This window comes from Micromys minutus (assembly GCF_963924665.1).
Source record: "Micromys minutus genome assembly, chromosome: 12".
NCBI lineage: Eukaryota > Metazoa > Chordata > Mammalia > Rodentia > Muridae > Micromys > Micromys minutus.
Window position 1 is genome coordinate 25228255 of NC_137981.1, and position 27740 is coordinate 25255994.

Consider the following 27740-nt stretch of genomic DNA (forward strand, 5'->3'; position numbering starts at 1 on the left):
AGTGAATGCTATTTCCAAAACACCAAATTCTGACTTTTATCACTACTTCTAAAAATATTTCACCAGAAAACCCTATGCAAAAGATGAAATTTGTCACATTAAATACCTCTTTACTCAGAAACTAAGAAGCATAAGAAAGTAACTTAAAATCAATAATATACTTTTTAAAAATTAAAACAAAAAACCCCAAAAACAGGGACTAGGACTGAATGGCAAACCACTTGGCTGGAATAAGCATTGGTTCCATCTTTACTACTACCAGAAAACAAACAAACCAACCAGCCAACCCCAACCACCATCCACCTGCCCAATAAAATGCAATGAAAAACATTTAGTCTTCAAGTAAGTTCCTTGATAAGGGAGAATTGCATATGTTAAGGATGATAATGTCCTATATAAAACTCACAAAAGCACAATAAAGCAGGAAATGGAGATGATACAGCATGATTTTGCTTCAAAATAATACACACACAGAAGATGAGGTTAGAGAGAAACAAGGCTCGTCCATGTATTATTCAAGCTGAGTAATAAGAATTTATCACACTTTTCAGTCTATACTTCTCTTAATTTCAAGTTCTCCAAATAAAAGGTTAACACACAGATAAACCAGATCATTCACACTAAAAAAGTTGTTCCTTTTATAAGGAAATTTACAAAGACAATCAAGGGTCATATGAATTGCAACTTAAGATTGGTTTTTCAAAGCAGAAACCAACAGAAAGTTAAATCCCAGTGGCATGATGGCTAAGATAAAGGCCGGAGAACTAGGGCAGAGATAGCAAAATCTAGGACATCAATACCAAGAAGAAGCTGTTGTAATCAGACAGAACCAGGACTAGAGACACAGAAGGACTGAGGTGGCAGCATTACCCTAATTGTGATGAAGGCTAGCCAGGAGATATACAAAGATCTGGAAAATTAGATATGAATAAATGGCAAAAATGGAATTACAATCCACTATAAACAAAAGGCCTTAAATATTTATTAAACAATATTCTACTAGGCTTACATAAAGAATTTGACTTTTTCATATATATTATACATATACCTTAAAATCATTTAAAAGGTATTAACAGTCATCTTTGCATGTATTATGCACACTGTAAAAAATGTACATATGGTATATGCTAAGATATATCTACTTGTCTGATGATGAAAATCACCCTACTGGCTAGGTACAATTCTTGCCCTCCGCATAAAGAATTTGTAACAAGTGATTCAACCAGGGTTATAGCTAACATAAAGGAGCTGCAATTCTTACCAAACCATTTTACCTCAAAAATCTATACTCTTTTTTTTTTTATCTATAATGTACTTATTCATAAAAATCGACAACACAATTTAAGAAAAAATAGAATGTCTTTATTTCCTGGATTTTAAAATAAGTAATGAGAGTTTATAAAACTTACTTAGCCGATGAAATAATGAGTTGTGAATCTTTATAGGCTATCAAGTAGCTTTGATTCTCTGGATTATGCACTGTTACCTAGGAAGAATGGATATAAAATTACTATGACAATCTATAATTTTCATTTATAAAAATAATACCAGAGTTTACCTGATAACTTAAAATATAAAAAGGTTGAACAGATCTTGCCATCTAAGAACAATTTCTTAAACTCTAGTTGTGACCCACAGAGATGTAATTAAATATGGGGACTGCAAAGGCTGGCAGCATAAAAAATTTCCTCAGTGTTATCAACAACCAAATTTATTAAAAATCAAATGCATAATGAATCCTAAAGTATTGTTAGAAATGCTTACCACCCATGGCTCATTTGATGAATTCATGTAGTTCTAAGATACAACATGAACATTTTGTGTGATACGTGCTGTCATGCCACACACCAACAAACACTGCTCAAACAGCTAAGAAACACCTGTTTTATGCTACATATTATAATATATACAAAATTTTCCGGTCTTATAAGTCACTTGGTTAAATATTAATAAAGACTTTTTAATGATTTCCTTAGAGTAGATCAAACCAGATACCTTTAGGTTGCATACTTTGTCAGAATGACTGACTGTAAAAATTGATGTTTAGGGACTGGAAAGATGGCTCAGCAGTTAAGAGCACAGACTGCTCTTCCAGAGGTCCTGAGTTCAATTCCTAGCAACCACATGGTGGCCCACAACCATCTGTAATGGGATCTGAATCCCTCTTCTGGTGTGTCTGAAGACAGCTACAATGTAGTCATATACATAACATAAGCAAATCTTTAAAAATAAATGAAAAACAAAATTGCTGTTTAATAGTTGGCCATGGTGGTGCAAGCTTTAATTCTAGCACTCAGGAGGTAGAGATAGGTGGATCTCTGTCTGAGGCGAGGCTGGTCTACACAGCAAGTTCTAGGGCAGTTATGACTACATATAAAGACTGTCTCCAAAAACAAACCAACCAATCAACCAAAACTAAAACCAAAATGTTAATCAAAATTCTGTCTTGGGCTTAATTTTAAAACTTTTTGCATTATATACCTATCTGGCATTGCTAATATATTGAGGATCACATTAAAATGTTCCAGGCAAAAATGGGTCATGGGTGGCAAAGTTTATAAAGCCCTGATAAAGAGAAATACCTGAAACCTATAGGTTCAATATTTGAAATAAGAGAACTACTAACCAGAATGTAGCGCACATCTTTAATCTCAACACTCAGGAGGCAGTCTCATATTTGAGTTCAAAAACATCTTGGTCTATTACATAGTGAACTTAGGTCAGCTAAAGTTACACAGTAGGATCCCAACTAAAAACTACTCATTTATCATAAAATAAAGAGACACCACTCTCCTAACTTACTCACAATCATCAAGTACTTTGACAGAAAACCTCCAATGTACAACCTTGATACTTTAAAATTCATAAATATATTAAAAATATTTTACTTTTAAATTTAATACCTATTTATTCCTTTGTTTTGAGATAGGATCTCTCTACGTGCCCTGGCTATCCTGGAATTCAGCTCAGGCTGGTCTTGAACTCACAGAAACCCACCTGCCTCCACCTTACAAGTGTTGGGATTAAAGGTGTATGCCAATACAGTCAGCCATTTAAAATATTTGAAATAAAATAAATAATGCATAACCTATATTTAAACAGTAAACAGCACCCTAGAAAGAACAATTTTATTTATGTATGCCAAGAGCTCTTCCATGTTTTAAAAATAGTACTTAACCAATCTACCTAGTCAGCAATTATACATTCTAAAATTCACTATCAGTAAAACTGTAGTCTATGCTGGACTAGGTTAAGTCATTCAAAATCACCAAAGACCAAAACAAACTAACCGTCACCCAACAGTGTTATTTTCCAAAGTCAAATATTTTTAGTTGTGGTTATTATAACTCAAAAACTAAAAAGACAAAAGTATACTAACTAAAATAAAACCATGACTATGTTTGTTGAAACACAGAAATAGTATTAAGAAAACTATACAGTTAGGTACATGTAAGCATACCTGTATGTACCTTTGATTTGAAGCAATAGTATACAAATAAAAGCTTTTGTTTTGAGACAGGATCTTATTTATGTAGCCTATGCTGGGCTTGAAATCACAATCTTCCCTCCCAATTTTAGGATCATAAGCATGTATGAGCATATCCAGCAAAACACTACATTCTTAAAATAATAAAATGCCCATTTACTGACAGTTGCTTTGTAAAAGAATCCTTACAACTAAAACTCAGACAAGCAAAGGTAAAACCCCGGGATATTTAAAACATCAGGTAGTTATACAATCACAAGTAGAGATAACTCCCCAATCCAGCTGTCCATACTTACACTCTCTAAAACTCGTAAACATCTCTCTGCTCCCCATAATGAGGCTACTAGTTTCTCTTCGTCCTCATCTTTACTTAAATGATCCACACACTCTTTTACTAGGCAAGAACAAAGGGACAAAAGTTAGAATATAAAAGTTCAATAATTATTTCTTAGCTAACATCAAAAGTTATTTAGACACATGCTATACATATAAATATATATGTTGGAATGGGAACATGATTTTATGCCTGATGCTAAGTACAATGGTTTGAATGATAATGGAATTCATAGAATCATGTATCTGGATGCTTAGTCAATAGTGGTGTGACTGTTCAGAAGCATTAGGTGTGGGCTTGTCAGAGAAGGCCTATAATATGGATGGGCTCTTAAGGTTTCAAAACACTCAGGACATTCCCAGTTATCTCTCTCCACGCTTCTCTTCTCAGTGCTTATATAAAGATGTGAACTCTTAGCTACTGCTCCAGCACTTGCCTGCTTACTGCATGATGGTCAGAGATTCACCCTCTGAAACTGTAAGCTCACAATAAACTCCTTCTAGAAGTTGCCTTAATCACAGTCTCTAACTGTTGTACTTACAAGACAGGATTTCTCCTCTGTATAACCCTAGCAGTCCTAGAACTAGGCTTTGTAGACTAGGTTGGCCTCCAACTCAAAGATGCACCTGTCTGTCTCCCAAGTACTGGAACTGATATTATATATATATATATACACAACTGTGTGTATGTGTGTATACACAAACCTTTATATACACAAACCTTTATCTACAATATGATCCAGACCACCCAGAAGACGGAGCTCTTCTTTAAACCAATCTCCTGCTCGTTTTGAAGTGAGGGACAGCAATGTTTCCATAGCTAAATGACCAGTCTAAAAATCATAAATACCATTAATGAATACTGAGATTTAAAATAATTTTCTTTTTTCCTGATTTGTTTTTGTTTTTTGAGACAGAATTCTCTGTATATCCCTGGCAGCCCTGGAACTCACTTTCCAGACCAGGCTGACCTTAAACTCAAGAGATCTGCCTGCCTCTCCCTCCAGAATGCTGGGATTAAAGGCATGTGACACCACCAGGTTTTAGAATTTCTTTTACTTTACTAAAATGTATTAAGTCAAAAATGAATACTAAGTGCTTTAATAGGCGAATAAACAAATTTTATCAGAATAGTCTATACTCAGGAAACTGTGGTTTAACTATGTGGCTTGCTTTTATGGAAAAAAATATTCATTTAAAAGCAACCAGATGTGACATTATTAATTTTGTTTGTTTTTTGGTTTTGGAGTTGGGGTTTCTCAGTGTAAACAGCCCTGGCTGTCCTAAACTCACTTTGTAGACCAGGCTGACCTTGAACTCACAGAAATCTGCCTGCCACTGCCTCCAGAGCACTGAGATTAAAGACATGCACCACCACATCCGGCATTTTTTTTAAAAAACAACAAATCAATTATTAAATTAACCTGCCAAAAAGAATGTAATAAAATAAAGGAGGAAAGTATGGGAATGTCAGTGACCCTAAATGTTCAAACTCAATGGTCATTAATTTAAACAGCCTGAAGTTACAGAGTGGTAACGATTTGGGTTTTTATTTTTTCTGAACATAGTAAATATAAGCATTTTCCCACATACTTATCAGTGAACCACACTTTTGTCCTCCATTTCTCTGCTCATTATTTTTTTTATTTTCCTGTAAAGTTGGCTTTTATTAAAATTATACTATGCCTTAAACTTTATACTACAGGATTATGCAGCAGCTAGGATATTTCTTGTCATAACAAGTGTGTGTGTGTACATGTATGTGCTTATACGCACATGCCCGTCCATGATCATTTTTCTATATGAACCAGTGTATGTGTGTATTTTTTTTAATAAGCCCATGGTTTTAAAGCCTAAAGCCACCTCCCAACAGATTAAGCTGGTTGTTGATATAATAAAGGAAGTTAAGGGGACTAAAGAGATGGGTCAGTGGTTAAGAGCACTCACTAACTGCTCTTCCAGAGGTCCTGAGTTCAATTCCCAGCAACCACATGGTGGCTCACAACCATATGTAATGAGATCTGATGCCTTCTTCTAGTGTGTCTCAAAGCAGCAACAATGTACTCATAAGTAAAATAAATAAATCTTTAAAAATAAAAAAATAAAGGAAGTTTAACCTAATATAAGAAATAATTAGCAGGCTGGAGGCAGTGCTTTAGTCATCCTTCAGCCTGCTAGCCCCTGCAATGTACTACTCTTTAAAAAGAGAACTAGGCAGAATAATTAGCAAAGACTTAAAAGAAGTTTTTGTTTGTCCCCCAACCCCAACCAATACTTCAAGGGAAAACATTTCCCCTTGTCATGTATATTTGACACTTGAATATATTACTTAAAAATAAAACAAAATTTACCAATGAGAATCTTAGATTACAAACTTGGATCTAAACATTTTAATAAGGTTTTTAGAGACAAAGAAATTTGTTAGGATAAAGAATTAGAATACAACACAACAAAATCATTCAATTGGGTTCATTTCTCATTCTAGGCCCTGCAAACAGTAATTTAATGATGAATTTATCAGCTCATGAGTCTTGACAGTAAAGCTGAAACCTAATGCTACCATAATGCTATGTCAGAAGGACATAAAATTATTAGTAAAAACTCAGGCTATATTCAGCATACACAAGCTAACCTTTTAAAATAACCTATTATTTTAAGCATTTTTAACTAAAATAAAAAGAATATTTTACATAAAATGATTGCTGTTATCTCTTCATGTGTTATTAACAGCACAAATATATTTAAAAGGTATTTTTTAATTTTATAAACCTTTTTTTTTTTTGAGGCAAAGTTTCTCTATGTCCCACTTTGTAGACCCGAGTGGCTGTGGACTCTATTGCCTCTGGCTCCTCAGTGCTGTGATCGAAAGCGTGCACCACCACTCTTGGCTATACACTTTATAAAAAAAACCACACTGAAAATTAACCAGGCCCAAACAGTATCACTAAATCATGAAGGCAGGTATTCTTTAAACAAAGCAACTTAAGACTACTGTACAATTTTAAAACAACCATACTTAAGAAGAGCCGACACTGAGTTGAAGAGACACCTTAAAATAGTCCTGTCCTCTGATTTCAATCAAGTAAATTATTTAATATACTGTCAGAATTTTTCATGCTGATACTTACTTACCCTAACATATTCACTAAAACAAGTCAAATTCATTTTTAAAAATATTATCATTTAACAGAAAATATTTGAAACCAAAATGCGGATGAACAAAAAGATACGTATTTATTCAATTATATACTATATAAAAATTTTAGGTTAAAAATAATTCTTTTATAGCATTAAAACTAATTTCCTTCACAGCTAAATCAATTTCCATTCAGACCATATTTTTATCTATTCATCTGTTGCTGGAGATCTAGGTTAGATGCTCTTCTTAGCTATCACTGATGATCCAACAATAAACAGACATACAAGTATTTCTGTGGTAGGCTGATAGTGGTAAATGAGTTTCTGGACAGGAAGAAATATCAGGAAAGATGAGCCAATAAAAACAAAGAATGCAAGAAAATACAATTATTCTTTAAAAGTAGATGTAAAAGTTCTTGAGTGAACAAAAAATTACAAGTTTTAAGAATAAAATAACACTGTCCAAATGATTTTCAGAGCTAAACTTTAATAGAAAACTTTGTCAACAAAGGCCATAAACAAGACTGCTAAAGATTAAATGGTTTGTCAAAATCCACAAAGCCACTGTAACTAATCAAACTTTCTAAATGTAATCTTAATTTGTTACAGAAGGAAACAACCTACCGTTATATTTTCTAGATCAAGATGCTTATTGTGCACAGTTTCACAGAGTCTTCGGATTTTTTCTTTGATCTTGTTCATGTCTTTTTCATTCAGTAGCTTAGCTGAAGAAGCATCTTGTTCCAGTTCCAAAAGCCGAATCATGAGATCTAGGCTGGCCCTATCAAGATCCATGTTCAAACGATCTCTACTCAATATGTACATGAGAGCAGCTGTACAGAGGGACAGATTCTTCAACAGACCCCAAAAGAGAAATATTCGTGAAAACAATTACTAACAACTTCAGAAACAAGGACATTACTGACATTTATAGACAAAAAAGTGTAAAATTCCTTTTGCTGGCTTTGATGGAGACTCTGATAATGCGTGATTCATTGCTCTTTCAAAATATCTTAGGGAAACATCTATTTGATAAAACAAAACCCTGATTAAAATCCCTTTTATCAGGCTGAGGAGCACTGACTGTTCTTCCAGAGGTCCTCAGTTCAATTCCCAGCAACCACATGGTAGCTCACAACCATTTGTAATGGGATCTGATGCCCTCTTCTGGTGTGTTTGAAGACAGCTATGGTGTACTCATAATAAATCTTTTACATATTTTTCTGAACATGACTACATATTTCTTGAAAAGTTTTGCTAAATCAGGTGCATATAGAACATTTTTTATGTATTATGTAGTACATAAATATTTTTTTTTGCAACATAGCTTAATGTTCTTTGTAACATAATGGTATGTCAAGTTTTGGTTTCTTTAGTAACACAAACATGTTTATACTTTGCATCAAAACACATTTTTTCCATCAGTATACAGGGGACTGGAATAAATTTAACAAGGGGGCTGAAGAGATGACTCAGCAGTTAATAGTGGGCATTAGTTGTTCTTCCAGGGGACCCCAGTTCTATTCCAAGCACATGGTGGCTTGCTCACAACAATCTCTAACTCTAGTCCTAGGGCATCCAACGCCATCTTTTGGCCTCTGCAAGCAACAGGCACACACCTAGTAAGACATACATGCAAACAAAACACTCATAAATTAATAACTTTTAAAACAAACATGCCCGGATTCATTTCTTTTGTCTTGCTCTTCCAGACAGGGCCTCATTATATAGCTCTGGCTGTCCTGGAACTCAATATGTAGACCAGGCTAGCCTCAAACTCACAGAGATCAACCCACCGCTGCCTCCTCAGTGCTGGAATTAAAGGCACGCACCACTATACCTGGCTGGATTTTTATTTTCAATGTTTTAATCCAACACATTTTTTAAAGACCGGGTCTCACAATATAATCCTGATTGGCCGGGAACTTACTTCAGAGACCAAATTAGCCTGGAGATCTACTTACTTAAGTGCCACCAGGCCTGACATCTTTGTTGGATCTGTTGATTTAGTTCTTGAGACACAGTCTCACTATGTAGCACTGAAACTCACTGTGTAAACCAAGTAGGACAGGATAGCCTTGAACACATAAGGTTATGTCTGCTTCTGCCTCTCAAGTCCAGGGATCAAAGATGTGTACCAGGCTTGTTTCGTTTTCTTTGACAGGATCTCATATAACCCAGGCTGACCCTGAACTCATTATGTAGTTGAGGATAACGAAGTTTTGGTCCTCCTGTCTCTCCTTTCCCAAATGCTAGGATTACAGGCCTACATAATACCTGGTTTATATCAACTAGGGGTCACACTCAGGGCTTCCATGTTTATTAAGCAAGCATGCAAACTAACTGAGCTACATTCCTTGCCCCTAGTAACTGTTTTTAATAAAACATTAACAAAATGTGCTTAAAATACTCAAGGTGATATGTCTTAGATTAATGTTAGCACAGTCAGTCTTTGGTAGATAAATACCCTAAAAATGCATTCTATATCCAAAAATTCCATGCACAGATCAAAAATATAATATTTGTACTTAATATGTATAAACTTTTTCCTTGATACTATTTCCTAAATAATACAATATAAAAACTACTAACATAACATTTAAATTTAACTAGATACTCAAAGTAATCCAGAAATGACATTGTTAGGGAGGATATATATATGTATGTATGTATGTATGTATGTATGTATGTATGTATGTATGTATGTATGTATGTATGTGTATATATATGAATGTGTAAATATTTAGCCATATTGTCCTAGAATCAGTCTCCCACTGATATCAAGGGATGGCTGTGTAGTAATACTGTTCATCTGGGATATGCCAACATTTGAGTAAGTCTGTATTTATTATTATGTTCAATAATATAATGTATAATTAACCACTTGGCTGTGACTTTGAACTGTCTAAAGTATAGGCTCTCTAAATATTGTTTTTGGCCTTTCTTTTTATAAAGCATTTTTTCTGGAAAATATAGTATCACAGTGAAGACCTTAAGGACTCATTAAGAAAAAAAGTCTTAAGTCTATACCTAACTTGTCAATGAAGCAAGCAAACAACACATTTCTTGTGCCTTTTTGTCCTTATTATTCTGTGTCTAGTACAATCTAGGCAAAAAGGAATGCCCACTCACTTTAATTTCATTACTTTCAGTTTTAGAAGAATTGGTATTAGATTAATTTTGTGCCACTCAATTTGTATTTAGAAAGTAATTTCCTTTCATACAAGGTCACCTCAATATATCACTGTCAGGTTTGGTAATGACTAATTTTTGGAACTTAATATGACATTAAGAGTTAACTTTGGTTGGTTAATCTTTATCATTTATTCCTTTTCACAATGCAGCCATTTTCCAGAACCAACAATGAACTAAGTATTTGTTTAAGTCATGCTCTATTTTTTTAAAGATTTGTTTATATTTATTTAATATATATGAGTGCACTATCTGCATGTATACCTGCATACCAGCAGAGAGCATCAGACTCCATTACAGATGGTTGTGAGCCACTATATGGTTGCTGGGTGAACTCAAGACCTCTGGAAGAGCAATTAGTGCTCTTAACCACTAAGCCATCTCTCCAGCCTCATGATTATATTTCAAAACCCTTTCCTATGCAATTACTATCAAACAATATTAAAAAGTTCTTCTGAATAGAAGAGATCATTTTATAGTATAAAATATTCACTATGTTGACAAATAAATAGTATTTTAATATAAACAAGGAAAATGTCGAGAAATGCATGGCAAATGTATGGCCATCATCTCTACTTATCTCTAAATTAAATTAAATTAACTCACTTATATAGACAAAAACTATAACTTTTTAGTAATACTTCTCAACCTCAGAAGCTTAAACAATACCTACCTGATGGTGCTGGGAATCGTCCAGAGTTTTAAAGACCATTGCAACCATCCCATGTGCTCTCAGATGCATTCGAAAACTGGGCATGGCACATTTAGTAGCCAAGCTGATAACACTAGAAGGAAACAGACTACGTTAAGGCAGCTAAAAATTGCTAGCACATTAGTTGTCGTTTGCACAATTCCAAGCAAGAAGGAAGTAAAAGGCTTAAAATATTGACAACACAAAATATAAAAACCATGGGCAAATCAAAATTTTAAAACACGTACCAAGGCTTAAGATAAGAGTATGAATGGGCATACTGCATTCATAAAAACGAGTACCATGATATCTGTAGTGCATTCCTCCAATCACCAATTCTAGTTCCCTTTCTTATTCATAATACTGCTATTATTTTAAAACTAGAAGTAGTTATATTTGATTGAATGTATTTCAACTGACTATACGTAACACAACCAAGGTAAGGTATACAATCTATTGCCCCATATAAAAGATGACCCAAGTCACTGCTCAAATCAATCTATCATTCAGTGGCTAAAATTCTGAGATGACTAAAAAAAAAAACCCAACTCGGACTACTTAGTACACAATTTAATCTTTTAGCAGCTGGAAACTGTAATCCATACAGTACAAAAAAATAAAGCATTTCAAAATATCACTAATTATCAACAACAAAAATTTCTAAATGCCTAACTTTATTAACAAATTTAAACCCATCTAGTTGAAAATTTTAAGGACATAACATGCACATTATAAAATGTACAATTTTAGATCTTACCTAAGGCAACGTGTGTTTAGAGGCTGAGTACTCTTTAAGCCACTTAACAAGTATTCAATGTCATCAGTGAACTCTTGATTTTCACCAAATTCCACCACATCATTGAAGTGCTTCACGTGCTGAACAACAGTATATAACTGCCAAGAAAAAAATAAGCCCACCTCTTTGTAACTTTGAACTAGCATATTTAAATCTATAGGCTCACTGTATTTAATAAAATGCCTATAAAATCATTCATTAGATAGCAACAAAAATGTTTTGAATCACTAGTATTGGACAAGGAGGATAAGGTAGGTTTGTGGTTCAAACTGCCGCTAGCAATGTATTGATATTTGTTTAAGACAGAAGGCTAATTGTTACACATAAAAATCTATCCGCGTGCAGTGAAACGGTACATGGCTGCTTACTTCTTTGTCTTCTTTTCTGCATTTCAGTGCAGTAACTATTTCTTGGTAGGGCTGAGTAGGTATTGTCACAGTTTTTATCACTTTGAGTGGTGGTGCAGGAGCCTTAAAAACTCCATCATCTTTTTGATTTGGTTCCTTTGAAGACAGCCTCACCTATTAATAAAGGTATTAAATTAGTTGTTCTAAGCAAATATATTCTAAAAGGTAACATCTTGTCTATGTGACAAATGTAGCTTTTTAAAAAGTAAATGAAATTTTTTTTTAAGGGGGAAGAGGGAGGCTGCTGAAAGGTCCTAAGAGATAATTTAAATTCCATGCACTACTAAGACTTAAATTTTGTTTTATACACAAAAGAACCACTTGATAAATACTTCTAGCTTTTTAAAAACTTTACATTTCATATCATTTCTTTGCTTCCAGGACTGTTAACAGAATATAGAACCACAAATGCATGCATAAGTAGCATTGATAAGCAGTTAGACAAAGCTTCAGAAAAACTACAGCAAAGGAATCACAGAAGCAGCATAGGAAACTAAAGCAATACAGAACAAAAATAGTAAGTTGTAAAAAAAAAAAAAGCATGTTTCAATTCAGAATCACAAATAAATACTAGCATATATGAGGGTAACTTCACAATCAACTCAGAAAACATTATACTGTGTTTATTAAGAGTTCTATTCTGGGGTTGGGGATTTAGCTCAGTGATAAGAGTGCTTGCCTAGCAAGCCCAAGGCACTGGGTTTGGTCCTCAGCTCTGGTGGGAGGGGTGGGAGGTGGTTTTATTCTTAGAGCTGAGGATGAACATTACTTTATGCACAAGGCCCTGGGTTCAGTCACTAGCAACACAAAAACATGTCCCTCGAACCTCAAATTTTTGCTACTTTTCTAAGAACTCATTCCTCTGGTATCTCAACATGACCAACGTGTCATCTCCTAGTGGTCTGGATTGTGGGTAGGATACCTAGCAAGAGTACTTTACAAAAGGTTTGTTTTTTGGAAAGTTATTAAAAATGTAATTTTAGCTCTATGTAAAGAAAATTAAGAAATGAAAGTCACTTTAAGATATATAAATATAGATAGGTGGGCAGAGGTGAGGAACACCTTTAATCCCAGCACTTAGAAGGCTCTTTTAGTTCAAGGCCAGCCTGATATAAAAAGTGAGTTCCAGGACAGCCAAAGATACACAGAGAAACACTGTCTCAAACAAAAAACAAAACAAAGCAAAAACAAACAAACAAACAAAACAAACAAAACAAAAAAACCCCAAAGAAAATAAACAATGATAAATGTTCAGGCAAAACACTCTTCACATAAAATAAAAATAATTCTTAAAAAGGCAGCAGCCCCAAACTTAAAAAACAAAAGCACATGTTGTAGAATAGTCTCCAACACAGCTCTGGAAGAAAGAGTGAGAGGTCTTGCTATGTTGGCAACAAGGTGGTGATTCCTACCTCAGCCTTCCAAGTACTAGGATTACAGGTATGGGCCATCATGCCTAGCTTTATTATAAATTTTCACAATTAATAAATAGGCTGGGAGTGGGTAAAGTGTCTGCCATGCAAGCATGAGGATATGACAGTCTGAATCCTTAGTATCTATACTCTTTTTTTTTTTTTTTTTTTTTTTTTTTTTAAAGCAAACAAATAAAGCAAAACCCCAGCAGTTTGTGGAGGAGACTAGTGGATCCTTGGAGCTCACCAGTCTGGCTAAACTAGCCAAATTTGATGAGACCCTTTCTCAAAAATTTAGGCAGAGAAGGCCAATGAGATTGTTTAGCAGGTAAGAATGATTGACAAGCAAGTCTGACAACCTGAGTTTGGGAGCCAGAACTCACATGCTAGAAGAAATTACTCATAAAAGTTATCCTCTACTGAATACATACACACATGTACACAGACCCACAAAAATACATACACAATACCACACACAAACACACAATAATCAATACTAACACTTCATAAGGAATAATTTTTTCTTAAACCCCCAATAATATAAATTCTATGAAACATAAGTCGTGATTAAAAGCTTTATTTGTTTGTTGTTTAGTTTCTGATATAGGGTCTCAATATGAAACCTAGAATTGGCCCTGATGTCCTACAAAGTTTTAATTTGTAAAGTTTTCAATTATAACCTTGTAAGAACAAAAATTAAGATAGTAACTATATAGATTAATTTCCAATTTATTTTAGGAAAAAAAAGTTTACTTACTGTGACATTCTGAGGTTTTACTACTGGTGGTCCAGGCAGCTCTTCTGAGTCTGGATGGTTCCAATGCCTGGCATTATATACAGCTTTTGTAGGTGACTAGTGAAATGAGAGAGAGAGAGAAAAAAAAAATCAACTGCTTCCACCTCACTTTGTATCCCTTACAAAAAGGTCTCATTTATATAGAATAACTGAAATGCATAAACATACATCCTTAGACCAAAAACAGTGCTATAACCATGTCTATACCAGACACAATCACTTTGTTATTTAGTACAGAATTAGTAATTCTCTTCTATGCAACCAACTAACTGGAAGAAAAACAGCACTTGCAATTGCTAACAAACACAAATTATATACAGGAACATAAAAACAGAGAACTAGTTTATGTTTCATCTACTCTATACACATTACCCAGAAAATCTAATAAGGTCACTGCATAAATTACTTAGACATAATAACAAATCATCACTTAATGCGAATCTACTTTCTCAAAGTAATGGTAACAGAAGCTTTGGCATTGTAAACTATTTTTTCTTTTTTCTTTTCTTTCTTTCTTTTTTTTTGTATAAAGTACTTTCTTGGGGATAAAGAAATATCTCATTGAGTAAAAGTTCTAGCAGTACCAGCTCCCCCCCACTACACACACACAAGTAAATGAGTATTTTTTATTTAAGTAAATGTTTTTAAAGTCTAGTATACACTGGGTGTGATAATACACGCCTTTAATCCTACTAAGGAAGCAGAAACAGGTGGATCTCTGACCAACCCGGTACAGGGAGGGAGGGAGGAAAGTCTAGGATTTAACATATTTCATTCAACATATTCATTACCAAAACTTTATTCCTCATACTAGTCATTCTTGCTTCATAATTTTCCAACAAAAGGGGTCAGGAAGTTTATGAAAGGCAAAAAGATGTCCCATAATCACGTAAGTGAGACCAGTGGAACCAACTGTACACTGTAACATTGAAAATTGTTCAAATTTTATAAAAGTAGACATCAACTTCTCTCACAACAATCTAAAGTTCAGTGGACTAACATTTGTGAATTCCATACCAAAATTATATAAAACCATTCATATTGAATGTTCACAGATTATAAACTGTCTTGAATTTTTAATACAGGGTATTATACTACTAAATCAATTTACTTAAAATTATGAAAAGTCTCTCGGTTTTAACATTCTGAACTTCAGAACCAGAATAGTAAAACCTGTAAATTTAAATGCATAGGACCACATTTTTTTTTTCAGAAGGAAACTGATTTCAAAAGAAAAACTGACAAGACAGAAGAATAATACCATTTTTATTCTTCAAAAAAGATGTGATACTAAATTTTGTCATTCTAACCCTCAAGTCTCTGACCTGACTGATGCAGGTATTTTCACAGAAACCTAACCTACCTCAAGAATTGCCAAATATTACTGTTCCCATTACTTTTATAAATTAAATTTACATTAATTAATGATTCATTCTTATACCTAAATAATTTATGAAATCATGCAATGACATAATCAGGTTTTCTGAGCCATATGCACATGCAGTAGATTTAAAATGAATTCTAAAAACTAGCTCTCTATTCATGTTTATCTCAGAAAAACACTATACAAGTTATGTCCCTGTTCATTATTAAATCCTTTATCGGAGCAACCTCTAATACCTCAAAAGTACACGCAGAGCCCAGGTCACAATTACATGCTTTTGGTACAAATCTGTGTCCTGGGTTGAAGTGTAGCTGGTAGTACACCTGCCCAGAATGCACAAGGTCCCTGATTCCATTCCTAGCATTGTAATAAAATCAAAGCCAGGAAAGGTATTTCAAAGTGCAAAAATTCAACTGATTTTTTAAAAGTTTCTGAGTTAGTGCTTTGTTTTCTTACAGATACATGCACCACATGTGTGAATTACAGACAGTTGTAAGTTGCCATGTAGGTGCTGGGAATTGAACCCGGGCCCACTGAAGAATAGTCAGTGTCAATGGCTAAGCCAGCTCTGCAGTCTGCCATTCTATTTCTTTTAAGTACACACTAACTCTAGGTAATAATCTTTAGGGTTAAGAAAAAGACTAGAACAAAACAACAGGGGGGCTGGAGAGATGACTCTTCCAAAGGTCCTGAGTTCAAACCCCAGCAACCACATGGTGGTTCACAACCATCTGTAATGGGATCAGATGCCCTCTTCTGGTGTGTCTAAGGACAGCTACATTTACTCATATGTAAAAAAGTAAATATTCAAGAAATTAATTTAAAAACTTATAAAAAAGAAAAGGAACTAATAATCTTTAGCATGAAACTTGATGAGCCTATACTTGTAAAGGTTTTGGTGCTTATTATTTTAATGCTAGTAGTGTAAAGAAAATAGAGATCTGATCAGACTTTTCCCTTGACTTTTATTTCCAAATTTTATAAAATCACAGGGTTTTTAAATTTTTAGATTTACTTATGTGCATTATGTGTATGTATGATGTGGATGCCTAGTGCCCTGGAGAGCAAAAGTAGGTGCTAATTCTGCCCTGGAACTGGAGTTATGAATGGTTGTGAGCCACCATGAAACCACTGAGCCATCATCTATCTGGTCAGTTGCAGGGTTTATTTTTGGGTAGAACTACTAAAATTACATGCACCTAAATAAATAACATATGAGTGTTAGGAAAAGAGGAGGAAGGGAGGGAGAGAAAAAGGGAGAGAACACTAAACTGACCCTGAGCTCATAATAGATTTTAGAAATGGTACAAGAATTCTACTTGATCCAATATGAATTGTGTATGTAAACACCAGAGCATCTGATAGACCACATTCTGATTTTTCCATAGCTTAAGGGATATGGTAGAGTAGCTAAAAATGTTTTTAAAAGGAACAACTACAAAGCAATCAACTTTCCACGAAAAATAAAAATAATGAACTCCATGTAGAAATCCGGCTAAGTCTTAATCAGGTCACTTATATTGGATTACCAGGATTATCTTCCATCTTTTTTTTTTAGTTTTAAAAGCAGATATATAGCACATTAATCTCTGTTTTTAACTTTATTCTTAGTCAGATAATTTCTGCCTTCTATCTGCTCGCCAATCTAAAGAACACTTAGAACAAGGAGTGGACAGCTCCCATGAATATACTAACATTCTAAAGAGTTGGAACCAGGTAAGCATGTTTCAGAAAAGCCATCTTACAACATCCAATGTTTATCCTTATTTATTTCTCCAGTATATGACAAACAAGAATTTTACATGCAGTAATTTACTACAGTTAAAAAAACACAAGCCCAAGATCAACCCCATGTGGGTCAATTACACATGAGTGATAGTGTTAATGAAAACATAAACACAAGGTTTTTTAATAAGGACAACCTCAAGAGTGTGATTTATCAGACTGTTTCACTGAATTACAATTATAAATGATAAGAAAGTAGAATTCTGAAGGCTCAACAGTTAAGAAAACTGGCTGCTCTTTCAGAGTGCCCAGGGTTCAATTCCCAACACCCACATGACAGTTTACAACTGTCTGTAATTCCAGTTCCAGGTGATCTAACACAAACACACATTCACTCAAAACACCAATGTACATAAAAATAAATCTTTTTTTTTCCTTAAGTAAAGTTCCTTCCTGAATAGCAAATAATAAATAAGAGCATTTTGCTATTTTTCCACTGAGTATGCCTCTAAAAGTGTGTGTTGGAGAAGGGAGGAGAGGATTCCCACCATTTTTATAGTATGACTTTGTTTTTTTTACAAAACCAATTCAAGACTATAATAATGACAGAAATAGTAAGCTGGCTATGTTTCAGCCAGTCTTAACTACAAGGACTGCATTAAGAAAGTAATGTAATCCTACCAGCATAAGTCCATCTGAATGATGTTCAAAGAGCTGCAATACATAACTGTGTGTGACTAGGTATGGTGCCTGAGTATCAACCAAAAAAGAGAAAGCAGAAAGAAACAAGAAGCCAACATGGTAGAGGATGTTTACATAAAAAGTAGGGAGTCAAAGAGAAATATGCTTCTCACTTAAATTTACTTTAGGATCTATTTTAAAGCAACTATATCAAAGCTCAAAAAAACTATTTTTAAAAAAAGATTTATTTATTTATGAGTACACTGTAGCTGTCTTCAGACAGACCAGAAGAGCGCATCAGATCCCATTACAGATGGTTGTGAGCCACCATGTGGTTGCTGGGAATTGAACTCAGGACCTTTTTAGAAGAGCAGTCAGTACTCTTAACCACTGAGCCAACTCTCCAGCCCTCAAGAAAACAATTTTAAACATTCCCTTGAGGTTAAGATTATGCTGAATATATAAATTATTTGCCAACACTGGTGTTAGCATTAGGGCGGCTCCTACCCACACCGATGGCGCCACCCACAGGTGACAGGGACCTGGCACATCCATCGCCATGGAAAACAGCCAAGCATTCCCAGGATACACCTGTCCAGAAGCCAACCTCCACCTAGGAGCAAATGATGTCACTACCCCCATAAAAGACAGAACCCCTCTCCCTCCCTCTCTCCCTCCCTTTCCTCTCTCCTCTTCTCCTGACCCCAACCGCTGTCTCTTCGTTCTATCAAAACCTCTCTATGTAGAACCTTGTTGGTTCGGTGTGGTTCGTCTGGACGCAAGCCAAGAAATCTATTTAACAACACACTGGGTGTGGAAAAACTACATATACACAATATTAAAGGAGGACTGGAGAAACGGGCTTCCTGAAGACCCACATTTGATTATTAGCACCCACACAGCGGCTTACAACAGGTCTGCATATCTAGTTCTAGGAGATCCAATGCCCTTTTCTAATTTAAACAGGAGCAAGACACGTACAAAGTACACAAATATATATGCAGGCAAAACACTCATACACATAAAGTATACATTTTTGAAAAATGATTTTAAAGGAAGTAATTTACAGAATATAAACAATCAGCATGTGAGAGTATGAGACAAAAGTAAAAACACAATCTAAAGTCACATGCTCACATAATTACTATTCTGAAGAACTATATGCACCAATAGTAAGCAAATTTTTCAAGAGATATTATTACTAAGCAAAATAAGCAAAGTACAAAACTATCGTGTAAGCCAGGTATGGTGGCATCCACTCCTTAATTCCAGCATTATGAAGCCAAGGTAGGAAGCTCTCTAGGATTATGGTCTATATAGCAAGTTTTAGGCAACCAAGTTACCTTGTTAAGACCCCATCTCAAAAACAAAACAAAAACCCCATATAAGAAGGTGTGGTAGCACTCAGGAGATTGAGGCAGCAGAGTTTTGGGATACACAGTACTTTCAGGTCAGCCTAGGATACAGTGAGTGAGAGACCCTATCCTAAAAAAGTTCAAACAGCCAGGAAGTAATGGCTAACACCTTTAATCCCAGCACTTGGAAGGCAGAGGCAGAAAGAGCTCTACAAGTATAAGGCCAGCAGATCTACAGGAAAGGCAAAAATTATACACAACAAAACCCTGTCTCCAAAAAAAACCAGTAAATTTTACGTTTTTTGTTAGAAAGTTAGTAAGAGGTGAGGGTAGGATAGGGAATTTCAGAGGGAAACTAGGAAGGGGGATAACATTTGAAATGGAAATAAATTTTAAAAACATTAGTAAGAAACATTTGGTTTTTGTTTGTTTTATTTAAAAAAGAAAAAAAGAAAAAAGAAAAAGCTGGCTTCCTACAAGTGGTGGAAAATTGGGTGGAACAGGTCTCAAATGAAATGACCTTTAACTAAATTTATCTTTTTAATAGTTTTTACTTTAGGAAAAATGTTAATGGTGTTCATATCATTCACTAAGAATGGAAACAGAGGGGCTGGAGCGATGGCTCAGTGGTTAAGAGCACTGACTGCTCTTCCAAGGATCCTGAGTTCAATTCCCAGCAACCACAAGGTGTGTCTCACAACCATCTGTAATGGGATCCGATGACCTCTTTTGGCGTGTCTGAAGACACCTACAGTGTGCTCATATAAAATAAAATAAATAAAATTAAAATTAAAAAATATTTAATAAAAAATGGAAATGGGAAAAATTAAAATTTAAAGCAAAGCAGCAAGAAACCTACTAATATTTCAAATAAATCAAGGACAGACCAACTGATCAAAAGGCAGGCAGGCAGACAGAACTAATCACAAGTAATTTGTGAACAGTTTGACATTACATCATTGATCTTAGTGCAAACAAGACAATGGCATGACTGTGAACAAATTCTGAATAACTGAATATATGTGCAGTATATGTGCCTGTACATGCATGTTTATAGAGGCCACAAATCAATGTCAGGTGTTCCTCTCTATTGCTTTATCTTCTAGGAGACAGGGTCTTTCAATGAACCTGGACCTCACCAATTGAAAAGACTGGCTGACCACTAAATTCCTGGGATGTACACAACTCCTAACTCTACAGGGTTATAGGCACTACCATGCATGCCCCTCCTATCCCAGATGATGGAGATCCAAAGTCTAATCCCTATAGTTAGTTGCCCAGAAAGTACTTACTCATTGAGCCATCTCCTCAGCCCCAAATCCTGAATATCTTAATGGCTTTATTGCAGTGAAATAAGCAAATACTTTTTATGAAATATTACAGGTTTAAATAATGTGATGCTAATGCTCACTGTCAACAAAAGAAATAAAAATAATTGTGGGGATGGGTTGGTACTGAAGATATGTCTATGAACTCAAGACATGTGCATGAATTTGAATCTACATGAGTATGTATTTTATATGTATGAGCATGCATGAACATACATGCATGTTCCCTATCTCTGTTAAAGGGACTGTAATTAATGAAAGCATACCTAGTGCATAAAACCTGATACCTAGGGACATCTCCAACCAATTTTCAGGAATGTATAAGATGAAGCTGAGTTATTCAGAAAAGTAAAGAATTTCTCCAGAATGACAGAGTCATGCCATGAAGACCAAACAGCCAGTACTTGCATGCCTGTTACCCGAGAGACAAAAAAGAAGGCATCCATGGAATTGGAGTTACAGTTAGCTGGAGCTTCCACATGGATCCTGAAAATCAAATCCAGGTCCTCTAAAAGAACAGCCAGTAATCTTAATTGCTGAACTATCATTCCAGGTCCTATTTTTAATTTTGAAAGCACCTGAACTGTGGCTAAAGAGATACTTCAGCAGTTAAGAGCACTAAATGCTCTTTCAGAGGATTCGTATTCCATTCCTAGGATACACATGATGGCTCACAGCTATCTCTTAACTCCAGTTCCAAAGGATCTAGCTTCTGTGGGCACTGGGCATACACAAAATCCCTTTATATGCATGCAAGCAAAAAAAAAAAAAAAAAACCACTCACACACACTTCAAAAACAAAAGAACACTGAACTAATGAAAACTAAAAGTAGTAATACTTTAGTAGTATTTTAAATAAGAAAATTATATAGAAAAAATATTTTAACTTTTTTTAAAAGTATTTTTACCTCATTACTTACACAGATCAACAATTTAGAATGCCTAGTTTAGTATCCAAGTATTACTTCTATAAGAGAAAGATAATGCTAAAACTATTTAAAATTCCAGTTTAGAGAAACATTCTAGTGACTTTTAAAAAAATTCTTCTGGTATGCCTTATCAGCTAGTACACAGAACATCATACATTAACTAGAGACAAAGGAATTGACTTTCTTCCATGGCCAGAGTCAACTAAAACCCATCTGACGACTCTTAATAACTCTGGATCAATATACCAAATATAAATAGGCAGTCATAACATTTAACTTCTATACTCCTCAAGCATTCCTCCTCATCACACGGGTTCCAGGCTTCCTTTCATTCAGGCTTCACATGCATTAACATCTCAATCTCAGGTGCCTAGTTGTTAGAAATCACAATCACCTAGATGTCTGAACCCAAAAATAGGAGGTAAATCCTCAAATACAAAATACAAATACAGGTAAATCCTCAAATCGAAAAGCAACACTCACTAAATACATTGGACAAAAACAAGCTGTTTGGGGAGAGTGAATTCTAACTACTAAAACAAGCAATGTATGGAAGAACATTTGTTCTTGCATGAGATGTGGGAGTACTTGTCATTTAAAGTAGCTTCAGTTATGAGATTCTGTTTTTAAATTAACAACCTATATAAATTAATTTCAGAAAACAAAAAAGAACTTATAAAGCTATACAACTTTTAAAATTGCAGGCTCATATAATTGCGGTTTTATACTAGAAATTAGTATGTACTCTTGACTTATAAAGAGAAGTAAATTTTAATCCAAACTGCCTAGAAGCTTACTATCAAGTGTCATATTGAATGACAGAAGGAAAGAAAAAAAAATTAAGTCCAAAATGTTCCTTAGAAAGTCAGACAAAAGATAGGGCCAGATGGGCCCAGTTTTAAACTACAGAGAAACACTGAAAAGCAGTGGTAGAAATATTTGAAAATTGAAACCACAACTGATCTTACATTAGTTTCTTCAAAGACCCAGAAGCAGTCTTAATTGCAAAACAAGGTAGCCAGCATTCCAAGAAAAATGCAACCTTCCAAGTACTGAAGGTAATTTTGGCTGATTTTTTTATAAAAACATTGTCTTAGCAACAGACAGGGGTGAGTAGGAGTTGAATGTAAAGTGAGCAGAGCAAGCAGTTCTCTCTAAATCAGCACATGTATGACAGCTGCAAAAAGGGGAAAGCAGAGAAATGTTAGCCAGAAATCAGAAATGGGTGAACATTTCACCAGAATTTCCAAGTGTTCAATCCTTAAAACTTAAACCAAGGTTACTTAAATTCAGTTATGTTCAAGTCCAATTCCTAAAATCCCTTTGTATTCCTAACTAGCAAGTGACTTTAAGTTTTTGGGATGTGTGAATGAATGTGTTTATAAACATGTATACTGACTGTCTTGCATTCTTGTATTTATATGTGCCACATGTATGCCTGGAGCCTGCATATGTCAAAGACAGTGTCAGATCCCTAGAATTAATAATGAACTAAGAACCCATGTGGATGCTCGGAATCAAACCTTCCTCTGAAAGAACAATAATGCCTTTAACCACTGAGCCAATCCTCAAGCCCAGAAAATGACTTTTTAAAGCCATTATTTAAACTGTTTTTTAAAAAGTCTTCATGCTGTTCATTTTTCTGTGGCATATAACCTCCCAGCCAGCCCTCAATTCTATTATACACAACTCCTGCCTATATTCCCAGTAAAGTTAAAAAGTGTATTGACAATGTGTTTAAAACATTTTTTAAATTTATTTAATGTATATGAGTACACTGTCGCTGTCCTCAGATACATTACAGATGGTTGTGAGCCACGATGTAGTTGCTGGGAATGGAATGCAGAACCTCTGTAAGAGCAGTTAGAGCTCTTAACCATTGAGTCATCTATCTCTACAGCTTGACAACATATTTAATAAAGTTAATGTGGGACTGGAGAAGATAGGTCAGCAGCTGAAAGCACTTCAAGAGGACCTAGTTTGATTCCCACTAATCACATGGTGGTTCAGAGCCTTCTGTAACTCCAATTCCAGGGAATCTGACAAACTCTTCTGACAATTTCTCTTTAGGCAAATTGGCATATAAGTGGGTATATGTATATACAGGCAGGTAAAACACTCATACACATAAAATAAATATTTAAGATTTTTAAAGAAAGTTAATATGAAGTAGAGAAAAGGAAACTCTTGGCTAGGCTGTCTGTATCACTGAAGCAAAGAGATGACCTATGTGATCAAGAAACTTATTGACAAATATTACTAGGGCTAACTAAATGGTTGAACATATTGACAATAATGACAACCAGATTTCTCATCGTAGTTGAGAAATAAAATACAAAAACATGAAGGACACAAAAAACCCTGGTGTTGGACCAGAAGGGAAAGTACCAGTGTGAACTCTAGGTTCTATAAAATTAGGTATGAAATCATACGCAAAAACACAGCATAATGGGGTAGGGATAGATATATATAGAAGAGAGGGACTGCCTGGCACGAGCAAGGCCCTAAGTACAAGGCATTATTTAAGTCCTTAGTCTTTAACAATAAAAAGTGTATGTATATTTACATTTCACAGTTGTGTACTTAAACAGGGTCTTGAAGCAATCAGAACACAGTAACTCCTCTAGTGTTCATACCAAAACCATGGCAACTAAATTGAATCAGAGGAAGCATTAGACAAAATGTAAGTTGAGTCCACTCTACAACTGCTGAGAATATTTCATATAACCACTCACACCCACTTCTCTCCTAGGGTATCTGGAAGACAGTGTACATAAAAATTTCTTGGAGAAGTTAGTATACTGTGAATCCTAATTACTCATATGAAAGTAGAGAGCATTTAAGTCTCTTCAGGGAATAAAAGACAACTACTGTTAAAAGAACGTTTTATTCACATTATATATTTAAAGTATGTACAACCCCATATATAGCTTTTTTAAGTTTAAACAAATCAGCAGTACTTTCCTTAATTTTTCTGACACTATAATATTATGTCCATCAACACAGCAACTAATAGATCTGCTGCCAACTTGTTTTCCATGACCTGATTTTCTTTAGGCCAGATAAATTATTCCAAAATCAGGTCAAGTACATGTACACTATTACCGTTTTAAACTCTGAATAGCAAAGTAAAATCTCTCAAGATTAAGTTTAAAGCTAAATTTAAAAACTGAACACAAGGATGCAGATGTAGCTCAGTGGTAGAGTGCTTGTCTAGGATGCATGAGGCCTTAGGTTAAATCACTAATAAGGCAAAAACAAAATGCTACCAAAAAATTAAATACAAATAAATATACACGACGAACTCAACTAATTAAAATATTGAACTTATATAAGTAAAAAACATAAAATTAACAGGTAACTGTTTTGTTTTGAGATAGGATTTCACTTACATGGGCCTAAAACACTTTTTGTAGACTAACTGGCCTTGAGCTCATTGAAATCCACATTCCTCTACTGGAATTAAAGGTCTGTGTCATCATCCCCAGCTTTTAAAAAATTTTCAGAGAGGGTCTCTGCTATGTACCCAAGTCTAGCTTCAAACTCATACCAACTCTCCCATCTCAGGTCAAGTGCTACGTTGACCACTTTCTGAGCAGTAAGACTTAATAAGATACAATTTGATGGCCAAAAGAACTGCAAATATAGCTTAAACCTCACTCACTATTTATTATTCCCAGAAACAATCACTAGTCCATTACAATGTGGTTTTTATGTGTGCACAGGCTACACAAGTAAGCCAAATTAAAAAATGTCATATCAGGGCTCACAAAATGGTTCAGCAGATAAAAGCACTTGCCATGCACACCTGATAATCTCAGTTCAATTCCTGGATCACATAATGGAAGAACTAACTCCAGAGTTTTGCCATCTGAAGTTTTTCACAATAAAAAATTTGGAAAACAGAACTAAGTAGAATACTATCAATCATCAGGTCTCAAAGTAGAAGCCATTGACAGAAGAGATGTATCAAACTCTTTCAGGAGACTACAAATTCCAAACTATTTTCATAATTTCAGTATTATGTTATTTGCCTTTCTCAGTGTGTTGAAATTCCTATGGATAATACTGAAGCCATTTTGTTGGTGTCTTGGCAAGAATCTGTAAAACCTACAAATTTTACCTCTGCTCATTACCGCCACAAACCATAAATGTCAGCTTCGTATAAAGCCTAAGAATTATCAATTTTATTAAGTCTCAATATTTCATGACAAATATGCACAAAATACTTGTGCATACAACAACCTTTTGAACTGTATAAATCTAGTTATGTTTACCAGAAAAAATTTTTTTTACTTCAAAGACTGACAAACACCCTTATTAAGACAGGTATCTGACAAAAATATTTTTGTAAAGAATAAAGTGAGACTCTCACTGTCCCTTTAAAGCATTTGGTGCCAATGAGAAAAAAATATCAACTCCAGCAAAAACTAAAATTCTGGAGACCTTGATCTATTATTACTGTGAATCTGACTGCTTCCCAGTACTGACAAAATTTTTTGGCTTGATGATATTAACATGAATTTTTGATTGAACATAACAAAATGTGTTGCCTTAGAAAGTCTGCATACCTCAGGGTGGCTAGTGTTTTTCAAATGGCCAACATATATAGTTTTAAAGCTTGCATGAATAAAATGTAAGAAGAAGCAATATTCTAATGTAAACAGTCTGAAAGGCTTAAGACATTTAAGTTTTGGTGCAGTGAACCAAATATAAAATACATTTCAAAAGCTTATCTAAAATATAACGATATAGCAAGTTTAGGTTAGATTTTCTTCAAATATTTCAACCAATATAGCACAATAACATATACAGAATGCAAAGACATGAAAATACAACTGTTCTCCCCCAAGACACAGATAGTCCTGACGAGCCTCAAACTCAGAGATTTACCTATCTCTACATCCCCAGTGCTGGTAAATGCATGACTCACCCCACCAAGCCTTCAAAAGTGTCTTTTCTTTTGTAAAGCCTGCCTTTACAGAGATTTACAAAAATAAAGGTATAATTCTTTCTTCTACATTTTTGGTTTGAAAATAATTTTTATATAAATTGTTACATCATTAGTTTATTATTTTAAAAGAAATGTAAATAAACACAAATGAAGTCTGTTTTTCATTTCTAATATATTCAGTCAGTGTTTTTGTTTGTTTTTCTATTTTACTGCATTTATTTAAGACAGGGTCTTGTTATGTGGCCCAAAATCATAAAGCTGTAACTTGTAATGCTCCTGTTATCAGTTACCCAATTGCTGAGACCATAAATATATGCCACCACACTTGGCTCTATCTAACCTAATACTAATAATGACCATGTAATTAAAAGTTCTTTGGGGTCCTTGATACAGGTTAAGAATGTAAAGTAACCAACCCTAAACACACATACATATGAGCAAGTCTAAAGGACTCAGCAAGACATATTTAAATATACATAAATATTTTGTGTGTATATATCAGTAAGTAAAGAAGTCAAGACGTTGAGGAGTAGGAAAGTAAAAAGGAGGGGGAAGTGAGGTAGAAACTATATAAATACAGTACTTATATATGAAATCCTCTTCCCAAAAGTAAACAATCATTTAAAAATGTTGTGATTGAAGCCACCCTTATCCACTGACAAATATTGCTCTTAAGACAAACATATATTATAGACCATTTTGTAAGAACTAAAAGTGCATCTGAACAACTCTAATTATATTTTTTAAGATACCCAATGAGCTTTAACAGAAATAAAAGAAAAAGAAATAAGACAATAAAAATATATTTACATCCTAGCTACATAAAATTAATTCACTTAGCAAGAAGAAAACTTTTAGCTGCAAGTTCAAGAACAAAACACAGCAGGCATTCTAAATTTAAGAAATATTCTTAGTACCATCAAATAGGTCATATTAAATTACATGCTGCAATGCCTAAAGATGAAGATGGACCACCATCACCATCTTATAGCATATACCACAATTCACTAAGCTAGGCAGTGCTGGCGCGTATTTTTAATAAATAAGTGGGGAGGCAAGATCTCTGAGAGTTTGGTGCTAGCCAGGTCTACAAAGCAAGTTCCAGAACAGCCAGGACAAAAAACAACACATA

The 27740-nt window shown here is 34.6% G+C and overlaps 1 protein-coding gene across 3 annotated transcripts in view; it reads right to left on the bottom strand.

Moving 5' to 3' along the window:
- Nucleotides 1-27740, bottom strand: part of WAPL (WAPL cohesin release factor) — a 60149-nt gene that overhangs the window by 10326 nt on the left and 22083 nt on the right. For all 3 annotated transcript variants that reach the window (XM_080926713.1, XM_080926712.1, XM_080926711.1), the window contains exons 5-12: nt 14214-14309; nt 12006-12158; nt 11599-11735; nt 10824-10935; nt 7583-7810; nt 4542-4653; nt 3784-3881; nt 1410-1486 (exon numbers count right to left, since the gene is read on the bottom strand). In XM_080926713.1, the coding sequence (XP_080782839.1) occupies nt 1410-1486; nt 3784-3881; nt 4542-4653; nt 7583-7810; nt 10824-10935; nt 11599-11735; nt 12006-12158; nt 14214-14309 (1013 nt within the window). The remainder of the gene's footprint in view (nt 1-1409; nt 1487-3783; nt 3882-4541; nt 4654-7582; nt 7811-10823; nt 10936-11598; nt 11736-12005; nt 12159-14213; nt 14310-27740) is intronic.